We start from the raw sequence: 23,267 nt of genomic DNA, 5'->3' as shown, positions 1-23,267 counted from the left end.
GGCAGTGTTGGAAAGTGCCATCATGTCACAGCTGACATGTCAATCCTGAAGAGGCAAGAGATTAACAGAGGTGGTTTGCCATTGCCTGCCTCTTTAAACTTCTTTGTTGGTTTCCCATCCAAGCACTAACCAGGGCTGACCCTGTTTAGCTTCCAGATTCTGACAGGATCCAGCTAGGCTGGGCTCCCTTAAAACTATACACATGAGTACATCATATGGATTTCAACCCAGCTGAGGAGAGCAATGCACAACATTTTTTCAAAACGCTCATTCCTGTGGTACTAGTGGCAAACCTGGTTTCTAGAAGGAAGATCTTACATTCCTTGATGTATTATTTATATACAAAAGAGCCAGTGTGGTGTGATGGTTAAGAGCAGGTGAACTGTAATCTGGAGAACCGGGTTCAATTCCTCACTCATCCATATGAGTGGTCAACTATAATCTGGTGAACTGGGTTTGTTTCCCTGCTCCTACAGATGAAGCCTGCTGGGTGACCTTGGGCCCAACATGGTTCTCCCAAAACTCTCTCAGCCCCACCGATCTCACAAGGTATCTGTTATTGGAAGAGGAAGGGAAGGAATTTGTAAGCCACTTTGAGACTCCTTTCTGTTGAGAAAAGTGGGATACCAACACCCCTCCCCCGTTCCCTTGTTAGCTCCGCCACTGACAACACGTGGAGGGATTGTGAGATTATGGGGGCTGTGGCCCAGTGATAGAGCATCTGCTTTGTATGCAAAAGGTCTTAGGTTAAATTTCTGGCATCTCTGTTTTTGCCTTTTTTTAAAAAGATGAAGCATTGGGGGAATTGAAAGACCTACTACTTCCAGGTGAGATTCTGGAAATTTGCTATCAAAGTAAATATTACTGACCTTGAAGTCTGCCTCAGTATAAGAGCCAAACTGTGCAAAACATGTGAATAGGAGCTGAGTCGAGGTTCTCTTGACCCCATCTGCATTCCCTCCAGCTGCACAGCATCTGTGGGGAGCTTATTATCCAAGTCTGCTGTTTCAGGATATTGAAACTGTACAGTATATCCCCTTATGTCAATATTATCAGCGTTAGCAGCCACGGAGGATTTTTCTTCTTCTATTGAAACTGAGAGATAGATCGGATTATTTCTGTATTCAGTTTCTGTTGGGAGATAAAACCCTTGTGTGATGCTGGAGGTACCAAACTCTTCGGCGGACGTTTTCAGATGTAAAAATCAGACAATCCTAAAATCTGTATTTTAAAATGAAAATTGTATGTAAACTTAAAGGACAGTTATTTCGGATGGTAAGACAACCCGGGAAACCCACAACACCCCAAGACTGTCTTATTTTGGGATTTATCTATACGTGGTTTGTCTTGTCTAACACAGGTTTATTGACTGTAATAAATTTAACAAAGCTATTCAAGTGCTGTGGGGCCTGATTTTGAGTGGGGCTCTGGCACTGCAGGAGGAGTTTTCCCAACAAGGCCATTCTGGGGTGGGAAGATGGATTGAGCAAGGAAGTGAAAAATCTCCACGTCTGCTTTGGTCTGGGTTGGAATCTGAGCCTTTTGGCACTTGGACAATTATGTCCCTGAATCTTCTACATGGCTTGGAGGAGTAAGGTTGGGGAAACACCTATCCAGTGTCTGTCCAAATGTCTCACGTACTTAGTATTTAGTCATTAGCAAAAAGATAGCATCCAGACAGAGTGATGAGCAATTTAGATGTTTAATGCAGCTCAAAGCAATCAGGCAAGTTAAAAATGCCTCATCCTTTTAGATTGGCTAGAAAGGAAAAAATAAGTAAAATGCTCTTCTAAAGCAGGTAAATTTAGACTAGCTCTCCTCCTATCAGTATTGCGGTAATAGCTGAGCTAGGTGGTGCAGTTTTGCCCGGGAATGGCTGAGCTGGATGGTCCAGCCTTGTCTGATCTCATTGGATCTGGGAGCAGTGAAGGTCAGTCCTGTTTAGTACTCGAATGGGAGACCACCGAGGAAGTCCAGAGTCATTACAGAGGCAAACAGTGGCAAACCACCTCTGTTAATGTCTTGCCTTGAAAACCCTAAGGCGTTCCCATAAGTTGGTGGTAACTTAACAGTACTTTACATACACATACAGTGTAGTGGCAATTTTTTTAAACATATGTGTGCATTCATTTTGCAGTGGCTATTGTTCAAGGGAAAAGGGAGCAACAGAAACATCCTGAAATGAACCTGGTTTCGCTTGCATTGATCTGCTGTTTTGGAAGCTCCAACAATGCAGGGAAGTGTTGGAGGGAAATAGGTTGGCGGGGTGCATTCCGTAAAGAAATGGCTGGGTAAGAAGTGATGGATATTTGCCGCTGTTTGACAAGGCTCCTTTTTAAAAATCAATTTAAGGAGAGATTCTTGCCCTTCTACTTTGATGTCAGTACTCACAACATTCTCTTCCTGATATCTGTCAGTTTGATTACTCTTGTGGACATAATGGTATTGCTTTAGATAACTGGCTTTTCTCCCCTCACAAACCATTAAAGATGTGATTTCTGCTTGCAGTCGCAAGTCATACAAAACTTCATACTCTCCAAACAGATACACGCATGATGAGACTGTATTCCCTTTATAACCTTTATAACCCATTTTAGCAGCCAGTTGTTATGTGCCATCCCCCCCCCCACCCCGCAATTAGAGAATGAATTTATGAACATTATATACAGTCTTAGACCCACCTTTTTTGCAGTGCATTCTGTTTTGGGTCTGTCTAAATGTTCTAACTTTTGCGCTACAGGACGAGTCCAATACAGCAGTTCAGTGCTTTACTGCCAACATCCGGATGCTTGCCGAATGCTGGCAACATCTCACTTAATTGCTATACTGATCTAGTGCTATAGCGCAAAAGTCGGAATGTTTAGAAAACAAAACAAAACAGAATGCGTTGCGAGAAAAGCAGGAAGAAAGCGGCGTGATTTGAACCAGTCAAAAGTGCATAAAGGGGTTGATTGTATGCTGCTATTGCGTTATTATGCCAATAAAGGTTGATTGATTGATTTGAACCAGCCGGTGCTCTTCAGACACAAATCGTTAGCTGATTTAAATATGTTATATGAAACTTCTGCCCTGGTGTTGCTTTCCTCATAATTGAGTAAATAACAGATAACAACTGGTTTGAAACAGCAGTGTGAAAGTGGCTTGCATGCATCCAGACTGCATGCACAGCTATCCCTAAGGCAAATAGACAGTGTTGGTTTTGAGCCATAGACATCTGGATTCAGATCTCCACATAACCAATGTTCAGTCTAGTTATCTCTCAGCCTACTATGCTGAAGCTGTTACAAGGATACAGTGGGATAGCTCTGCATGCCCCACCCAACTTAAAGGAAGCATGGGAAAACAACTTAATACTGAATTTAAATAAATGTGTTTAACATTCAAATCGGAAGATCTTCCAGTGGCATGGAGTGATTATCTGGCTTCCGGCCTGACGAGTCTCAAAGGTGAAGGATAAAAATACTGAATTGAGAATGTATTAAAATGTGTGAGATAAAGCACAGCAAATTTTTACCCTCCCACACACACAAGCACACACATACACACCCCTGCTCCTCCCATGAGGTTGAATTGCATCTACTTAAAGCTAGCTCAGATTGCAAATCTTTCAGTAGGACTCCTACATTTTCACAGTGGTGTCTCATCATGCTTCTTTTCCTGTCCTCCTTAGTGGAGGTGGGTGAAGAACAGGGGGCCCAAGCTTTTCAAGACTGTGGTGAGTGCAAGCACAAAATGGCTGCTGCAGGAGGCACAGCCAATCACATACAAGAAGCTTAAGTGCAGGGGAAGAGAGTGGATACTTTAAAAAATGTATTGAAAGAGGAATGAGAGAGAATAAAACCAATACCAACAACACAAGCCTTTATTGGCATACAAAACAGGACAAAATTTTAAAACAAAACAAGGTTAAGAAGTACAGTTAAAATTACTAATTTCCAGTATAAAATTTGCAACAGTTTCACAAAAGAGCACATCAGAGCTGTTCAGGAGATTGGGTATCTTATAACACTCATGCCACTGAGAACATTGCAAGAAAATGGAATTCATGTATTGAATAAAACCAATACTGTAGTGGTAACTGTTGCTAAAACAATGTTAATCTGCCCAGCCAATTGGATCTCCAAGCAGAAACCATTCTGGGCATGTGTCCTACTCACTTACTACAAACAGTTGGTGTGCACCAGGAAAGGTTTGGTTGGACACCAAGTTGAAGACCCCTGCTCTGGGCTCATGGTACTTTTCAGTTGCTTGTCAGTTTCTTAAAACAAAGCAGGCCAATATCAATGAGGACTCACCTTTTTTTTTTGTTTCCATCTTCCCTGCCCTATTATCCCAGCCATGGGAATCTTAGGAAGATTGGCCAACAGAAATCGAGGCCAAGAGCAGATTGATACATGTCCGCTTGGCAGGGATTTGGAGGCTCAACTTGGCAATTGGTGGAAAGGAGAATGTGCAGCTGTCCAGGGGTGGGGATAGTGTGGGCAGATGGATGAACTTCAAAAGCTGTTTGAACCGTGACGCACAGGACAGAAAGAGAGATAATTTAGTTTACGGAGGAAGTAATTAGAGTAGTGGAGGGACCGAGGGCCTGTCCCCGTGAAAGTTAGCCTAGTACATATTATAGAAAAATGAGACTTGACAAAAATAAAGGAAATGTTTGTTACCTGTGGCCATTCAGCACAGAGGGATGCTGCTGCTCCCAGGCTTACAAGTAAATACTCCTTGCTGGTAATTTTATAGTTGCTTCCTGGTTCAAGAGTTCTGTCCATATTAGATCCAAAAGCATTGTAGATATGATTTCATATGAAAGCATAACTATGTGTCTGAATTTAATTACAGCTGCCTTTGGTTTCAGATTTTTTTTCCAGAATACAGGGTGTCTAGAGCAGGGGTCTGCAACCTGCAGCTCTCCAGATGTTCAATTGGCCATGCTGGCAGGTGCTGATGGGATTTGTAGTCCATGAACATCTGGAAAGCCGCAGGTTGCAGACCCCTGGTCTAGAGAAAGGCCAGAGGTAACAAATGTGCCTGAAAAACAGAACAGATTGAATAAGTTGCCTTATTTGAAGCTGTCTTTCCATTCTTTTAAGCTGTCTTTCCAATCATTATTGGGTCCCCAAGGCAGCGAACAACACAAACATTTAAACATAATTAATGTATAATCTGTAAACACAGTTAAAATACAAAAGTATGTGAACTAGAGGAAGGGTCAGTGAAACATCAGATTCAGCAACACAAATATTCACATGCTGGCAGAAGACAATGATAAAAATGGAGAGGCAAACTCACTGGTGAGGGAATTCTATAATTTTGGTGCCATGACCACAGAGGCCTTTTCTCAGGTTGCCACGTATTTAACCTCAGATGGTCAGGGCACTCGAAGCCGGGTCTTCCTAAAATATAATACTTTATTTTCTTGGCTGGCACATATGAACTGCACCAGCTAAACCTACCAAAACCGTCAGGTAAATGAAAGCCATTATGCATGCAGTACTTATTCTGCAGTTGATTCTCTACCTTTGTTTCGCAACGGGCTTCCCCAGGTTTTTTTGTTTATCCAGATTGCCCTCCTGCAGAGTGTCCCTAGCTGAGCTGATTCATCCATGAAACCTCCATGTGGGAAGATTGCCTGTTGCCTTTTGTTGTTGTTGTTGTTGTTGTTGTTGTTGCCAACTTTGATCTAGCATCACTTTGCTAGACCAGCCTTGTCAATTTTACTAGGTCCACTGCTCCAGTGATAGACCTTCACCATTAATGTTTTTTGAAGAAAGAAGCCCTTCTGATTGTCCTGAAATGGTGACCCAAAAAGTGGGACAAACTACTGTGGTCTGGGCAGGGAAAAATGGGAAGGAGTGAGAAAAGCCAAGGAAAGCTAAAAGCATGGTGATCTCCTTCGCTTTCCCTGTGAAGGGAGAGAAAAGTCGTACTTAGTTTACAGAACCCGCAGGGATTCTCTGTTCTGGCAATGGGGCGAGTACCAAAGAGGGAAAAAATGGGCATAGCCAAGAATCGAACCCGAAGGGAAGGTTTACTCAGGCTAAGAGACCAAATGTGCATAAATAGCCAAAGAATGATAACTTTAAAACATAAGTAACCCTTGTTTTTCCAACTATGTAAACTTAATGATGTAACTTCAAACCAAAATAGCTTTGTGGTCGCACAAATACCTGTCTTACTTTCACTGAATTCCTAGGGCGTTTATAATTTGTGGCAATCTAAGACAAACACTTCTCTTCTACCCTCTTTCCCCCATAAGCAGTTGAAGCTGAATTCTCCAACTAACCTGCTGTATAGCCACAGCCTTGCCATTGTGTTCAGATCAAGCTGAGAAGTATTTACAGATGTACATACAAGTGTGATTTGAGCAGCCCAGCTCTGTTTACTCAATGTCACCTTGAGGAAGTGAACACAAGAATGAGTCACTGAAGCTTACAAAGTGTTAGGTTCGGCAAGCTTCACACTTGAGGAGGGTAATAGAATGTTCAGAATGTTGAGTGAGTTTTTTTTTAAGTACATCGCAGGAACATTTTTCTTTGGGACATCCTCAATCCATTATGAAGAAGTTGAAACTGTTCAGTTACATTTAGAACTGTTCTGTTCATCAACTTCATTCCTACCAGCACACAAAGCTTTCCCCTTTTTGTGTCGAAGCTGGTGGGTATGAATCTCAACAAGCTTGTGTGAGTTATGGGATACCTTTTTGAACCAGATGAGGTTTCTGGATTCCACACACACTCCACCCCTCCATTCTTTCCAACCTATGTTTTATGGATATTGGTAAGTCATGGTTCCTTGTGAGGAGCAAAACAACATTTTTAAAGGTTTTCAATGTCCAATGGAAGTCAGTTTCAGGTTGCCGGCTCAAGGATGACTGAGCAGTACATGCTTCCAAGATTGGTTAAAAAAAGCAGCTTTGCTGAGGTAAAGTGTAGCAAACATTGTGATTTTAAGTGATCCTATAATGACCCAGTGATTCCACCTTTACCTTTAATATCAGTGAATGTTTTGTGTTGGTACAAAATGCTTCTTTGTTGGGATAGAAGATACTTGAACAAGCAAACACAGGTCTTGGGTGGGGACTGAGGGATCACTAAAAGCTTTCCCCTGAAGCTGGTGTACAGAACAACCCTAAATGTGACAGAACAGTTTCAAATTCTTCAAAACAGCCCTGGAACATCCAACAGGTCAGAGGGAAAGTGAGCATATAAAAACTATTAAGTCATTTGTCTCATCCCCTGGACAACTGGGCATTGCTCATTTACTTGTTTCTCTTCCCCAAAGCCTCATGAAACCTACTGTGCATCTCATTCTTGCAAAGTATGTTTAATGGCCAGTCAAGCTGGAATATCCATCAAAGCAGATGTCTCCCTGTAGCAATTAACACCTTCCTGTGATATTTGCAGGTTTGCATAGTGTGCTTCAGGAAGTCTAATCATGGACACTTGAACATATCATGGACTGGAATAGCTTGTCCTAGGGAGGTTTTTGGTGGATGCAACTATGGAGACAGTAATATGCCAGCCTTCAAACATATTTAATCTGACACATGTTGCATATATTCCCAGAACCAAGGCACCCATGAATGTATGCCATAGCGTAACAACTCATAATGAATACAATTGTCAAAGTTTTCCTCCACTTTGTTCACTGAAATTACATTGAAAGCAGTACAGAAAGCTACAGTAATGGAATTGTGTTGGCAGCAATACAAAATATTAGTAAAGCTTTATATTTGGGACCCTGACCATCTATGGGACCCCGCTCTCTCTCCTTTCTTCCTGAGAGGGTTTTTTATTAAGATTTTAAGCTGGACGCCAATATATATTTTGTATGATACGCTGTTTTATGGAGTTTTAATGTTATGCTCAGTGGCGCTGATATTATATGTGATGTGTTGTTTATATGCTCCGCTAATGTCGTTTTAATTATGTTGGACACCACCCAGAGCCCTCCAGGGGAGGGGCGGTATAAAAATCTGAAAATAAATAAATAAAATAAAAATATTTATCAACCAGAGATTTTCTATAATACTACCTCTTCAGTTGTTAATTGGAATAACAATTCATATACACATTTTGATTTTGAAAGTTGGACTCTTAGTATTAATATTTTTTTCTCTGTATTCTGTGCGTTCTCATTTTACTTTCCAATGATATTCTTTAAAATTGTCTACTATTATTTCAATAATAGAAAATGCCTAATGGGTAAGCTCAGTTGGTTTAATTTTAAGTCCTGGCCAATGATAATTTCTAGAAATGCATTGATTCATAAAATTTGGTAACCTGAATGAATGCAATACCAGCTGAACTGAGCAGTTTCCAAGTTGTAATTAGCTTTCTTTTCGAGTGACTTTACCAGGAAGTCTAATTTTTACAAAAACAATTTAAAGCATATAAACTGCGCTTTATAGAATATTTTTCCTAATCATTTTCCCCCTGAATTCAGCTGCTTGTATGACACATGTATATGGGACATAAAATGAACACGACATTCTTTCATTTTGATGTTCTGTTAAAAATGGATTGGCGCTCGGGGGGAAATTGATACATTTGGGTGCTGTGTGGTTTCCGGGCTGTATGGCAGTGTTCTAGCAGCATTCTCTCCTGACGTTTCGCCTGCATCTGTGGCTGGCATCTTCAGAGGATCATGATCCTCTGAAGATGCCAGCCACAGATGCAGGCGAAACGCCAGGAGAAAATGCTTCTAGAACACGGCCATACAGCCCGGAAACCACACAGCACCCAAGTGATTCTGGCCGTGAAAGCCTTTGACAATACATTGAAATTGATACAGTTTGCTGGAAAAATGTGTATTATTGATCCTAAGGGGAGTTTCCTAAAGTAGGTTCATTGGAATGGCGTCCATTTCCCACTTTTTCCCACAATCGGGATTTGCTCTTGCAGGTCAGTTTATGACATTCCCCCATTAATGTAGGGATGGTTTTTTGCTGTGTGATTTGATTGGACCCCCTAGTGCAGTGGTTCTCAACCTTCCTAATGCTGCGACCCTTTAATACAGTTCCTCATGTTGTGGTGACCCCCAACCCTAACATTTATCCATTTTTCAGATGGAGAACACTGATGCAGAGAGTCTTAGGCGACCCCTGTGAAAGGGTTATTCGACCCCCAAAGGGGTCCCGACCCACTGCCCTAGTGAATGGGGTGCAGTTGTGCTTAGGGAATCTGTGTGTTACAATTCTAGGCTCTGTGGTTCTGTGCCTTCTGCCAGTGGAGTCTGAGGTAGTCAGTTTTTGATGTATAAATACCACTGAGTGGTGATCATGATATAAATTAATGGACTTTTTCTGTTTGTTTTTCTTTTTCATAGACAAGAGGAGACCAACAGAAGAGTGAAAAATGTAAGATTCTGGCGGGAGGTGGGGCGGTGACAATGTCCTTTTAATCATTTGACACCCATTAAAATAACTTGAAATTGTAATTTACTGGGTTTATTGCTGTTGTTGATGAGAACGGTCAAGCAGAACCACAAATTGTTCTCTTGACAAGATAAAGTTTCCTGAATTACTTAGCTTGTTGATTGTAATTGCATGCATTGTCCTTGTACTGTGATGTTCTAACTACTACACCATGCTGCCTTTCAATCCTCAAAATTTCTAATGCATGGACAGACGTTCCTAAATACTGTGAATAACATTTTTTGCAAATTTACTCTTTTTATGATCTTTTCACTAAGGAACCTCTGCTATTTTCCCAAGGAACCCTAGATGGGCATGTCCTAAGAGTACCGTTTTTTTATTTCTTGCCCCAGGGTTTTCAGCTTAAGCTTATGGCATCTTTCAGTGCAAAAGTCAGTGGAGCAGGTCCTATACTTCTGGTTTCCTTCCAAGACTCATTGATGCAGCTAGTTTCTAGATAGGTTAATGTAATAAAAATATGCTATCTGAAACTGTGGTCAAGTAAAGTACAAAGGGAAGACGTTGTTCCGTAGAATATATGTCTTTTTGCTGTGCATGCAAATGCATGAGAAATATTGTTCCATCTATAGGATGTGTTGGGCAGGCTTAAGAAAAGACACGAAGATGGATATTCATAAACTGGCTGGAAAAGGCACTGTCTGTCTGTTTATTTGCAAGAGAACCTGTCAGAGGTATTTGAAAATGAAGAATCACATGAGCTAGTTGAAAGAGAATTATAAAACATCTGTCTTGTGATGTATTAGAATAGTATAAAAGATCAGAATGGATTATGGGGAATCTGGAACTGAACACAATATTTTATGGTAGTATTTTTCACTCCCACCCCCCAATGACTGATTTGGTCACTTGCAAGTGTCTTTCATTTGATTCCTTCTGTTTTGTTTTGTTTTAGGTTTTGATCACGTTATACTGGCTGGGTAGAAAAGCTCACAGCAACCCGTATTACAATGGCCCACACCTTAATTTAAAAGCCTTTGAAAAATTATTAGGCCAAGCTTTGTCGAAGGTATGACGTTCAAGTGTGACATTTTTAAACAAAGATACAGTCTTATGTGTACTTCCATATTCTGCATGGCAACCTGATCGGACACTAGTTTTATCGATTGATTGTTTGGTGGGAAAGGAATGGCTGGTGCTGCGGCAAGTCACAGCCTCTGCTTGTTCTATACATACTCACTGCTTTTATGTTGGTAGCCAAAAGATAGGGTTACCAAGTCTGGGTTGAGGGGTAAAGTCTGGAAAGGGTGGGTTTAGGGAAGGGGAAGGACCTCAGTGGGGTATAATCCACCCCACTGGGCGTCCACCCTCCAAAGCAGCCATTTTCTCCAAGGGATTTAGTCCCTGTTATCTGGAGGGCAGCTGTAATTCTGGGAGCTCTCCAGGCCCTACCTGGAGGTTGGCAATCTTACTAGAAGGCTAGGTGAGATGCAGGGGCATTGGATTTGGTCTGAGGGCTTCTTGTGGCTTGTCCTTTAGCATAATGCATCAGGCTACTCTTAGGTATAATATGTGAGTAGATGTATATTAAAATATTTGGTCTATAGCAGGGGTAGGGAACCTGCGGCTCTCCAGATGTTCAGGAACTACAATTCCCATCAGCCCCTACCAGCATGGCCAATTGGCCATGCTGACAGAGGCTGATGGGAATTGTAGTTCCTGAACATCTGGAGAGCCGCAGGTTCCCTACCCCTGGTCTATAGAACAGAAAATACACTTATGTTACATTCATTTTGCCAAAACGTGAGCATATCCTCATTAAAAACTCATATGTTACCAAGTCAGCGTCTGAAAGGTCCCCCCCCCCCCCCACCAAGGATTTCAAGGATTTTGTTGTAATCTTTGCAGGCTCTTGGAGAATCTAACAGCTCCAAGCGAAGTGGAAGGGATAGCGGGTACGGTGATATTTGGTACCTTGAACGTAGTGACTCGCTTTCTTCATCTGCCAGCCACAAGAGAGACGATTCATTCGATAGCTTGGATTCCTTTGGCTCAAGGTCTTCTGCCAGCCTTTCTTCAGACATCACTCTAAAAGGTTGCAGTGAAGGTATGTTCTTATCAAGTCTTCAGATAGACTTTTTTAAAAAAAAATTGTACAGAGGTAGACAGGAAAGAAAGAGGTATACGAATTAAAATGCTGCTTGGCCTTGTCTTATTTGGGTTTTTTCCCCTTCCCAGCTTCAGAGCCTTTATGCAGAATGCCTTCTTCTAAACAAACATTGGCCCTTTCTGCACAAATTGCCTAAAATGTTTCAAAAAGTGTTTGACACCCCCTCCTTTTACCATGATGTTTGAATGCATTCACTGTCTTGAAACAATTCCTGGCTGCAGTGAAGTATCCCCCCCCCCACCCCACCCTTTTTGGTTATTTGCAGAATCGATGCTTCAGTGCTTACTACCTGTGATTCTCTGTAACAAAGATAGTCAAAGACCAGAACAAAAACAAATACAGTAATTAAAATGTTCACATTTCACGTTTCCAAGTTAGAAATAAAACGTTTTTGGAACAAAGTGGGAAATGACAATGTGGAACTCTGTGGAGGAAATGTTTTATTTCTTGCCTGAAAGCGTTCCAAAAGGTTTGTTTGGAAAGGGTCTCTGACTATCAAGCAACTGGTTGAAATATACTGAGCTATAACCCATCATTCTGCTCAGCTAACAGCCAAATGAGATGTTACAAGCAGTTGCATTCAGAAGGGACCCTAAGCAGAGCCTTCCTCCAGCAAAAATTCCTTGCCCACTCCTGGAAAAATTGGTACAGGGACAATTCTGCACTTTTCTGACAGGAAGCTAGTTTACAAACTGTGTATCCCTCAGCAAGCAGACACTAATGCATTTTTCTCTTTCCTTGCTTTCTTTTATCCTTAGCTGCATTAGACAGGGATTGTGTGAGATTTTCCAGTTGGGAAGTTTCTAAATCATAAAAGTCCCAGAGAATCCAATGTTTTGGCTGTCGCTCCCCTGCCCCCAGAAAAAAAGTTCATTACAAATGAGAGATCGAAACATTTATTTTTACTGAGTAGGAGTTTGTAAAACTGGCCATGATTTAAAGAATGTTGTTTTCCAGTGAGATACAAACTATTTTATTCTTGACGATAGAAGTAGAAAGTTGAATTTTAACTGTAATCAGATCCTAAGTAATGAAAAAGATATCCAATTATTTCAGTATTTTAATTCGAAATCTTTTACAACCCACTGCTAAGGAGAATTGCTTTTAGTCTGCATTCTATGTGGACATGAGTATTTCTGACATTTCTCCAGCAGTATTGAAATTTCCAGGAGCAACAAATCCATTTTAATTAGCATGCTAGTGTTAACTGATGCCTTGTAATCTCTTCCACGTGTCCTTATATCTTCCTTTGCTTGTGAAGGCATTTTGAAAATGCGCTCTGGCATTGGAAAATCAATTTTAGCAAATAATCTACTGCAGAGATGAGGCTCTCTGATCATACCAGCCGTACAAGTTCTAATGAGAAATGCTGCTTGATTATAAAAAGCAAATGACTACTTATTTTGTAAGTAAGCTGATAAAGAGAAGACAGTGATGTGAGGAATGTAATGCCACCATGCAAACTAAAGTTCTGTCCAACCAGGGGTGTACCACCCAGGGGGACAAAGGGGGTCAAATGTTCCTGGGCTGTGGCCATTTAGTCACGGGGGGGGGGGAATCGCTCCCCACACCCCTCCTCTTTCCCCCTGGGTCCATACACTGACTTCAAGACCTGGTTCAAAAAAAGTTGTTTGGTTGTGGTGGGGAAGGGCACCATACGGGGTGGGGGGGAGTGGAAAACTCTGGCCCATTTTCCCTAGATGTGCCTCTGAATCCAACAGATCTTTCTGCAATATCATGGCACTTTCCAAATAATGACAATACTTTGGTTTGTGACTGCATAGAGTCTGCTTACATAGTGTCATTATAAACTGAAATGTGACTGTAAAGTATCTCCTCTGTGTGTCCTGTTTTCTTTTTCTTTCAAAGATTGTGAAAGTGACACGGACTCCGAAACACGCAGCAGGATGAATGAGCCTAGCAAAGATGAAAACTCTTACCGCAGGGTTTCCTTGATCGAACCCAAGCCTGCGGCGGAGTTCAATCGTTTCTTACCCAGCAAAGCCAAACCACCAGCATACATACCAGCTCCTTTGAGAAAGAAGAGGACAGACAAGAACGAAGACAATAGAAGAAGCTGGGCGAGTCCTGTGTTTACTGAGCCAGATGGAACCTTCTCCAGGTACTACTGTGATTCTTCCACTCTTTCAGTGACAAAGTTTAATCTTACAGCTGTGAGGATGCTGGTGTGTATGTAATGTGCCTTATGGGAATCTGGAGCATGAATATGGGTGTATGAACTCCTCCCATCCTCTGCAACTTTACCTGGGTTGCTCTAACCATGGTATAGCATGAAAGTTGCACCAGAATTTACCCTTACTAGCAGTGGTGGGATTCAAATAATTTAACTACTGGTTGTTTACCAGCACCATTTTAACAACCGGTTCTGCCAAAGTGGTGCAAACCTGCTGAATCCCACCACTGCTTCCTAAGGTTTGCAAATCCATTTCAGATAAGGTAAAATCCAAGTTCGTGAAGCTAACAGTTCCTTGGTTATTGGCAAACCATGGCAGGCACAGGTGACAATTGCAGGCACAGGTGACAATTGCTGAGGCTGTAGCTTGTTTCCAGTCTCCTAACCATGGTCAGAAGAAGGGAAAAGTTATATTTTGCATCAGGCCAAACAAATAATTTTTTAAAAAATTAAATTTGACTCTCTTCTGAGATGTTCAGAATTTTGGAATTTAATGCAATGAACATTTTGGGAATATTATTTTGCCTTGTACAGAGTATTTTGGATGCATTTGATTTCCAGGTTAAATGTTATTAAAATGATGAATAGCTTATTACACACTTTTATCTCTCCTATGTACTTTGTAACATAGATTTTCATCCTTTTATTAGAATCAGGATCATTGAGAACAAACCTCTTGATAGCCTTTTGCCAACAGTTCCACTTCTGGGTCTGGAAAAAAGTGGATGTAAAAGTTCATTTAAATCAAGTTGGACTTGTTCTTATATGTAGTTTTAGAGACTGACGCAGCTGTCCTAATACAAAAAGATGATGCATTAAATCGTTATTTTGTGGATTCTGTAACTTACTTTTGGTTTATTCTGCAGTTGTAACGGAGCCGGTCGCGAGGTGTGTGATTTCTTTCTGTTTGCTTTGTGCCCATTTTGACTGATCTCAGCAGCTGAGGGAACAGCCCCCTAGTTTTCTAATCCACCTAAAATGAAACAACCTAGATAGCATTGCACATCTAGGTTGCACACAGATCATCTGTCAGTGTGATGACTTGGAAGACTAAAAGGAAGCAACCAAATACTGGTTATGGGTGACTTGGCAAAATTCAGGCCCTGGGTGAAAAAGAACGCCCTCTGAGCTTTTCAGCACCTGAATTTCTTAGTGTTCCACAAAATGATCTTTCTAAATCTGGTACTCCAAGATGCTGTCTTGTGACCCAGCTGCTGTGTTCGGTTAACAAGGTTTAATTCTGTGGATCCAAATAGTTTGTTTGTGAACTCCCCAAAAGCTTTCCTGTGAATAATACATTGAAAGTCATGGCCCAGATAGTCCAGGCTAGTCTGATCTCACCAGATCTTGGAAGCTGAGTAACATCAGCTCTGGTTAGTACTATGATAGGAGACTACTGAGGAAGTACAGGTTCTCAACCCGGAGGCAGGCAATAGCAAGTTACCTCAGAATGGCTCTCATCTTGAAAACCCTGTGGGGTCACCATAAGTCAGCCGCATGGCTCCTTCTTTAAAAAAATAAAACATTGAAATGCCAGAATGTCTATGGTTTTAAAAGCATACTTTAAAAGTAACTCAGCTTTAGTAATCAAATTCTTAACATTCTGTGTTGGCCAATGGGACTATTATCCACCAACTTAATTTTGTTCCAGAGTTTCCAGACTGGAAAGCTCATTTGTTTCATTCACAAGAGTCTCTGATTTTGTAGCCCAAAATGTTACTGTGTGCAGGGCGGAAAGTTGGTTCTTAAAAGCATAACTTGACTGGATATTTTGTACAGTAACCCGAGGAGGGCTTTGCAGCGAGAGATGGAATTCAAGTCAACAGCTAACGTCCTTTCAGACTTCTCCAGCTATTTTGAGGAGGAGGAGGAAGAAGAAAAGACAATGGGCACTCCAGACATAGAAACAGATGACCTTTATGTTCGCAAAATAAATGCTACAGTTTCAAACATAAAAGATTCCTCTCATAAGTTCCTTCCCAAGTCTTGGACTCCGGGCGAAGAATTACACTGGAAAAAAGCTGACAGGATATCTTTTTCCAAAAAATGGTATATGGATATTCAAGGATTCAGGTTTGTTGCCTTACCTACTCTTGAGAAATCAGAACCAGATCTTAATCTCTGTATAGAAACATTTTTTCAGACCAAAGAAGCATATTTTTTTAAAGAGAGAGTGTTAAAAACTTCTTGGTCTGCCATTTGGGGAAGTTCAAACTTGAACAGCGTTTCAAGTAATCTTGGCACGCTACCTTTCCCACAATTATATACAGCATTGTTAATTGAAATAGATAATTTGTATGGATTTTTAAACCACAGAACTTAAGTGTTCTTTGACTTTTCTCCCTGCCTGTTCTCCAACTTATGGGCTACTTTGCAGTAAAAAAACAGATTCTGAAGAGCAAGTTGTGGAAGTCCAGCCAAACAATGTCATCTGTGGTAGTTTGGACAACACTTGCAGAGGGGACCCAGACTTCATTAAGCAAATGGCTGAAAATGCTACACAATCACTGATGCAAACTGTGGAAAGAAGCGCTGGCAACTCTTCCGATCTCCCAAGGTTGCAACAATTGCATGAACTGTGCTATCTTGTCTGTTGGGAAAGCTCGGTTTGCTAAATGTTAAACGAACAGTCAGCAACATGGAGCCCGCTTTTAACTTTCTACGCTTTGTCCTTACATTGCCAGTTTCCCAAATTCACACTACTAAAGTAAATGGAATCGTCTTTTTGTGCGTGCCCATGCTCCCTTGCATATTTCCTGCAATGGCTCTTCTGCATTGCTGCTGCTGTTCTGGAATGAAGTTGTTGTCCGTAAAGAGGTTGGCATGTAGGCCAGCCATGTTTTAATGTTGCAGTGTGCACCCTTTTTGGAGATTGTGCTTCTTTGTTTGAACTTTCAAGCCTTGTAACTGGGCTGTGCCATTTCGGATGCCAGCTCATATGATTAAATTCTCCTCCATTTTAGTAAAATGTGTAGAGAACTACAGTATCAGGGATAGGCGTCCCCCACACTGTGGTTTTTCATGTCTCACCTTTATTTGTTTAATATTGAGAAATGTTCAGTTTTGCATGGCTTTTACCTACAGTCTGAAATGGGGCCGCTTCAACCCAGTCACCACTTCTGTGAGAATTAAGTCTCTGTATTTACTGTTTAATACAGCTCTAATCTTTTTGTATTTTTTTTATATCTCAGTCAGTTTTTATTTCTCCGGGCACTGCAAAAATATTCTGATGACTACCTGTTCTCCAAAACCAGGACCAAAATTGATCCTGCTTCAGGCCCTAGGCTCATAACATGTAGAAAAAGCAGTTATGTTAGGCCTGGATATGGCCAGAGGGACACTGATAATGGAGACTTCTATCCAGATTTGGAAAACGATGATTTGTTTGTTCGTAAAACTGGTGCGTTCCATTTGAATCCAGTCGTTCTCCAAGATTTTGATTATCTTAGGAAGTCCATTAAGCAAAGTTCTCGCTTAGAAGGGGAAATAGTTCTGCAGCCCAGAGAGGGTGACCCTGTAATTCCAGATTTAGAAAAAGATGACCTGACAGTCCGTAAGGTTCAGCTACACAACAGAGGAGTGTCTTTGTCGGGTGCCCCAGATCGATACCAGCCGGCTCTTTTTCCGGATCCTTGGAGTCTTCCACCAGAAATCCAAGCCAAGTTTCTTTGCTTGCTTGAGAAGAAGACAACCTCAGTGAGTAAAAGTGGTGGAAATATCTTACTACCCTCTTCACGCCAAAAGAAGGACGATATGTTGACCCGCAAGATAGAACTTCTCAAAGTGGGCTTTAATGTACAGCCAGTCAGCTTCTCCCCAGGAACATGCAACAAAGCTGATCTAGAAAAATGGGAGGCTATCAGAGAGGCCAGCAAAATCAAGCACAAGAAACGGCAGATGGTGGAAAGGTCAGCTCACGGCCCTGCATGAATTGTGTGTGTGTTTAGGAGTACTTGGAAAATGGGGTTGTCATGAAGAAAGACAGCATCTCGTATTCCGCTGTGCATGTCTTGGTGTGAAACGTCAACCTGTTCGGCTTTTTTTGTGTATTGTCCTGTGAGTCGTGTTGGTTACCAAAGTCATCAACAGTATAGATGTTACATTTCAGAGGTTATTGGACTGTTCAATCGCTGGACTATCATAATTCCCCTTCTTGACATGCCCAACTTTTGCTCCAGTAAAGCACCAGAAGAAATCCGTTGTTCATTGTGATGAGAGAAACCAGGAAGTCAGGACTACTTAGTGCCTGTCTGTAGACATTTGGGGAAATAGGCATGCTTTGAGTACTGGAGTGCTTCTCTAACAATTAAAACTCTGTTCTCGCCTGTGACCTTTTCTCTGGAACTTTCTTATGAAAATACAACACTCTTAAAGCCTTCATGTTGATAGACATGCCTGTGGACAAGGAGGAGGTACAGAGGAAATGTTTGTAGAAACAATTGTCTCAGAGCCCCTTTGCAAGGTTTTCAGGCATACATTGTAGTTTCTCTGTCAGAAGCCAGAGGTTGTTTATGAGGGCTGGAACCTTGGTAATGGGACACTGTAACTCACTGTTCAGCTTTTGGGAGGCCTTTCACTTTAGGACAAATTTGTCTCCGATCTGTGTTTTTTCTTCTCTCTTCTCCCTTGTGATCAGATTAAAAACCTGGCTAGCTTTTTTGCTGTCACCGGGCTTAACAAGAGACCTGTGGTTTTTTTTTTTGGCTTCTTAGTATAGTAACCTTGTCATGCGTCTGAATTCTTCCTTTCCTTCAGTTAGGTCAGAAGGGACTCACCAAAGAAATTGGTGAATTACGGTAATAACGTTGTTTTAATTTTTAGCCCCATCTATCTTGAAAATTATCACTGATACCTTTTTTTAACAATCCCACTAAAATATTAACAGGTAACTGTCTCACTCCAATTTAAATTCCGCACTGAAAGGTAGCCCCACATGAAAGGATTTTTACAGCCTTGTCAGAAGATGCTTGATAAGGTGCTGACGTTGGCAACGTCTGTCTTCACGAAGAGACGATCCTTGGTCGTACCTAACGAAGTTCCTTGTGTTTGCCTGGTGAAGTGTTCATTTCGCATCTCAAAGTATCCTCATCCATTTCGTTTTACCCAAGGCATTCATTTAGTAAACACTGTGTGTTTTGCTAGTCGTGTCGTTCTAAAGAGCCCGTCGTGCATGCTTCATTGGAAACATTTGTGAATATTTGTGGTTCTGAATATTGTTTGATCATATATTGAAGCTTAACACAGCTAACAAAACTTTAGGGATGATTAGAACGCTTATAATTTGTGTGGCATGGAGCCTTCTTAGGATTTGCCATGACTGCTACCCCCGTCCTCTCTTGGTGCTGGATTCCTTACTGCCAATTATCCCTCTGTAATTGGCCTATTTTCCTACATGCCAAGAATGTTGCATGTAGGGTATGAATGGGATTGCGGCATAATGTTTTGTTTTGAGATTGTTTAGAAGGGCTATTATAGGAACATCTAAATTGTGAATTAATAGTTGAGGCTTTAATGTGTTAAGTTTCCGATACATCTCTGTGTTTGTTAGTCTATTAAAATATGCTAAACGGTGGTTCCAAGAAACTTCTTTGTCTTTCCATTTTAACTGGAAGCTGGGTGGGAAGCTTTGTGTATTTTGTGTATCTATCTGTTGTGGTCCACCTGAAATTAGGAAGCGGTATTTTGCATGTTGAGACTATTGTTCTATACCTATATTGTTGAGACTGAATTGATTAAATGGTTCTCCCAAACTGCATCCATGAGAACATAAGAAGAGCCTTGTTGGATCAGACCAGTGGTCCATCTAGTCCAGCATCCTCCTTGACAGTAGCCAACCACTGGAGTTCCTCTGGAGGGCCAACAGCAGGGCATAGGGGCTGAGGCCTTCCTCTGATATTGGTTCCTGTGGCTGAGATTCAGAGGTTAATTGCTTCTGCACGTGAAGGTTCCCTTTAGTCACAATGGAAGTGGCCATTGAAAGACCTAACTTCCATTAATCTGCCTAACCCCCTTTAAACCCCCTCTACTGCAGACCAGCTTCATCAGATGCCCTCGAGTTCTAGTATTTTGCGAGAGGGAGAAAAATGTCATTTTGTCAACTTTCTGCACCCCGTTCATAAATCTAGAAATCTGTATTATGTCCCCCCTTTGTCATCCCTTTTCTAAACTGAAAAGCCCCAGACTTCCTTCAGTATTTCCTCATAAATATCTGAATTTTCAAAGGATCATGGAGACCTTATAGCACTTGCTCTTCTGGCATTTTAATGCTCACTGTTTTAGTTATCCTGCGCTTCACTGTTGTCTTGATTTGCATTTGATGAAAATGGAATGGGTAATGTGAACTTGTTTTGGTTTTCTGATTTCCTAGGCTGTTTCAAAAGCTTTCTGATGAGTATGGGTAAGTTTAATGACCAAAGAACACAAATGTAACGGACTGTAGAACAATTAACCCACCTAACTTGTGCATTCGTTGCGGCAGCTGAAAAGTTGCGCTTGAGGCTGCTGATGCATGCTTTAATACCTCTGTGCTTGGCTGGTTTGCATAGCAGTTTCAGCTCTTGGTTTGGAAGGCACTTTCACTGGGAAGAGGGCTGCATGTATGATAAAGAGGGCAGCTGTTTCTGGGTTTCTTAACATTCCTCTGTTGCGGATGCCTGACACATGGAGTCCTTCAAACAGAGCATTTGAATCTAGTTACATAGTTGTCGTTTTTCATGGCTAGCTCCTTATACTTAGTGGCAGCTGGCGACCATCTGCCAGAGATGTTAAAGATGAACGGTACTGATGACATGACAGTTTATGCCTGAGCATGGGATGCATCTGCGCATGTGCCAGTAAAGTTTTGCAAACCATGTTTCCAGCACTGCAGCTTGCTGACTTGTCCATAAGTACTGTGGGTTGCTGTTATTGCTAATTTTCTGTCTTTATAGTCTTCCTTCCAAACTGAGACCCAAAGTGGGTTACACAATATAAATAAAATCTTGCTGTTTGGGAAAAAAAGGATTTTTAATTTGTCACTGGAACAGGAAAATGGAGTCCTTATCTTTATTGGTATATTCTGTTTATTGTTTTACTGGTTTGGCATTCCCAAGACAGTTCTGTAACAGGACAAATTTGTTTATAGAAGCTAACAGAGATATTGATGAAGGCTTTCACGGCTGGAATTAACTGGCTGTTGTGGGCTTTCTGGGCTGAACAGCCTGGGAAATGCTTAGCAAATAAGGTTAGAAATGTGCTGCTCCCCAAAAGCAGTGGGTTGTGTCTGATTCTTTCTTTCCCTTATTTATTTGTTTGTTTGTTTGTTTGTTTGTTTAAACACTTGTATTCTGCTTTGCCTCATGGTTCTTGATAGCTTATAACAATAGTTAAAAGAATGTGAGGCTATTGCAGATCAATCACCAGGGTTGATTTGGCTGTTCTGGCTTGCTAGGCGGGGGTCCCCTACCCCCAGCGGTGGGATCCAAATAATTTAACAATTGGTTGTTTACAAGCACCATTTTAACAACCGGTTCTGCTGAAGTCATGCGAACCTGCTGAATCCCACCACTGCCTACCCACCTCACCATTCCATATGCGTCTCTCCCGAAGCTGGACTCAGCCATTGTAGAGAATGTAGCATTATATGTTGTATTTATTTGTTTGTATTGTGGAATCTATTTCCTTGGCTGAAAAAAAACCAGGACTGAAATGTTTGATCGATATATAAAGCCACACAGAATAATCCTTGCATAGAAGAGCAAAACAAAGGGTGTAATACAATTGAAGTTATGGTTATAACGAGGGATGCCAACTGCCTGGAGAAAAGAACTGCTGTTCTTTCTAAAAAAAAAACACAAAACATTTTAACCGCAAAACAATGACAAAAGGATACAGGGAAAAAGATAAGTATGCAAACATACAATAGATGGATCTGATTATCAATTATACTAAAGGAACATAAAGTACAATCTAAGATAAAAAATCTTGAATTAACTCAATCTTTTCTGCAATCACATAATGATTAAATTTGAAATTGTCACTATCTGTACATATTTAAAAGGATATGCTTACATTTATGCACTTATACTTTGAAAACATAACAACAACTTTTCAACTTGGACAGAACTTTATATTGTATAATACTCAGACTATATTGTATAACACTCAGACCAAATCAACCCTGGTGATTGATCTGCGATAGCCTCACATTCTTTTAACTATTGTTCTGTACCAGGTGAGATTTACTTCTGTGCCATGAAATCTTCAGCTGCCTATTTCCATACACGATACAACTGCTGAGGGGCCATTTTTCTCCAGGCCAGTTGGCAACTAGAGGAGGCCTCTGGCCATTGTGTTTAGATAGTGCTGCCATGTAAGATGCAATGCAGGAATGACCTTTGGGAGGCTGAATGCTGCACTCCGCTGCAGATTAGGCGGTGCACGTGCATTTTGTGACTTTTCCACTCTTGTGTAATGTGTCTTGTGCTTTTTTGGCAATGTCTTTTGAAAATGGAGTAGAATTGTGATAAAGTCTTGTGGAACTCCATAATAAGTGGTGTTAACACTGCCAAACTCAGCAAGAAAGCATACTGAAAAAATCAAACTGGGATTTCTGTTTCTTAAAGATGGTTATACCGAAGTGGTGTTAATTTTTGCATTTGTTGTTTTAAGCACTTTCATTACTAAGTTACTAGTTGACGTCCTCAGAAGTGTAGTCATAGGAAGATTTTATTTGGCATCTTTAAAATAATGAGAATTTTTAATAAACTTCTTAAAAAACTGTAAATACATTTACATTTCTCTTGGCTCCCTGTGTTCAAATGAAGGATAGAGAAGCCAAATATGGGAGCTAGACAGAACACGGACAAGGGTTGTGTATTTCATATGCTTAATGAATTACTCATTGTGTTCACCGATGAGTAATATAAATAAGATAAATGAGACCTAGTTTTTAACAAGCTTTCTTAGAACTGCACCCGTAATCTGTGTCACTGTTGGGATCAGTTTCATTTTTCTGTTCACCATGTCAGAAAAGGAAGGAAGAAGAAAAGAAATCTAGGAAGTTGCCTGTGATGGGGCAGGAACAAACCATGCTAATCTAAAGTGTTGGGTGGGAAAAGGCAGTCTAAACAGTTCATAAATTTTGGAAGTGTATATTTCTTTAAAACTTGTCCTAGACATCAGGGGCTTCTTGCACAACTGGCTGTATTATGTTGCCCATTAAGAAGTTGTGGCTGGCATGCAGAGACATGATATCACCAAAGGAAAGTTAATTTTCATTTATCACTTCCTGTACTGAGGATTTTCTAATTCTGGTAACTTTGTACCCTGGCCCATGTTCAACATTGCATTACAAAGTTTCCCTTGCTCTTTTCTTAGAAACCTATCCCACCTGAGCCACTGACAAAACTTAGCAAAAAGTTGTTTTTCAGGAGGACTGTTTTATAATTTGATGGAAGAAGTGCAATTGCCTCTGGCTAGTGATCACACTGGGTACAAATGTATAACACAAGAGACAACATATACATTTTTGTGTTGCAGGATCTGTGGCA

The 23,267-nt window shown here is 41.0% G+C and overlaps 1 protein-coding gene across 9 annotated transcripts in view; it reads left to right on the top strand.

Moving 5' to 3' along the window:
• The window catches only part of LMO7 (LIM domain 7), a 199,779-nt gene that overhangs the window by 115,925 nt on the left and 60,587 nt on the right, over positions 1–23,267 (top strand). For 5 of the 9 annotated variants that reach the window (XM_048492310.1, XM_048492315.1, XM_048492314.1 and 2 more), the window contains 8 exons: positions 9,328–9,358; positions 10,329–10,442; positions 11,282–11,480; positions 13,413–13,665; positions 15,517–15,810; positions 16,115–16,294; positions 16,929–17,645; positions 20,105–20,134. In XM_048492310.1, coding sequence (XP_048348267.1) covers positions 9,328–9,358; positions 10,329–10,442; positions 11,282–11,480; positions 13,413–13,665; positions 15,517–15,810; positions 16,115–16,294; positions 16,929–17,645; positions 20,105–20,134 — 1,818 coding nt within the window. Of the gene's footprint in view, positions 1–9,327; positions 9,359–10,328; positions 10,443–11,281; positions 11,481–13,412; positions 13,666–14,603; positions 14,626–15,516; positions 15,811–16,114; positions 16,295–16,928; positions 17,646–20,104; positions 20,135–23,267 lie in introns of those variants that run through there. The other 4 variants (XM_048492319.1, XM_048492317.1, XM_048492316.1 and 1 more) reach the window with 3 other exon arrangements.

The sequence above is a fragment of the Sphaerodactylus townsendi genome, linkage group LG04, assembly GCF_021028975.2.
Source record: "Sphaerodactylus townsendi isolate TG3544 linkage group LG04, MPM_Stown_v2.3, whole genome shotgun sequence".
Lineage (NCBI taxonomy): Eukaryota > Metazoa > Chordata > Lepidosauria > Squamata > Sphaerodactylidae > Sphaerodactylus > Sphaerodactylus townsendi.
Note: the sequence above shows the minus strand (reverse complement) of the source record. Positions and strands in the feature narration are given on the sequence as shown.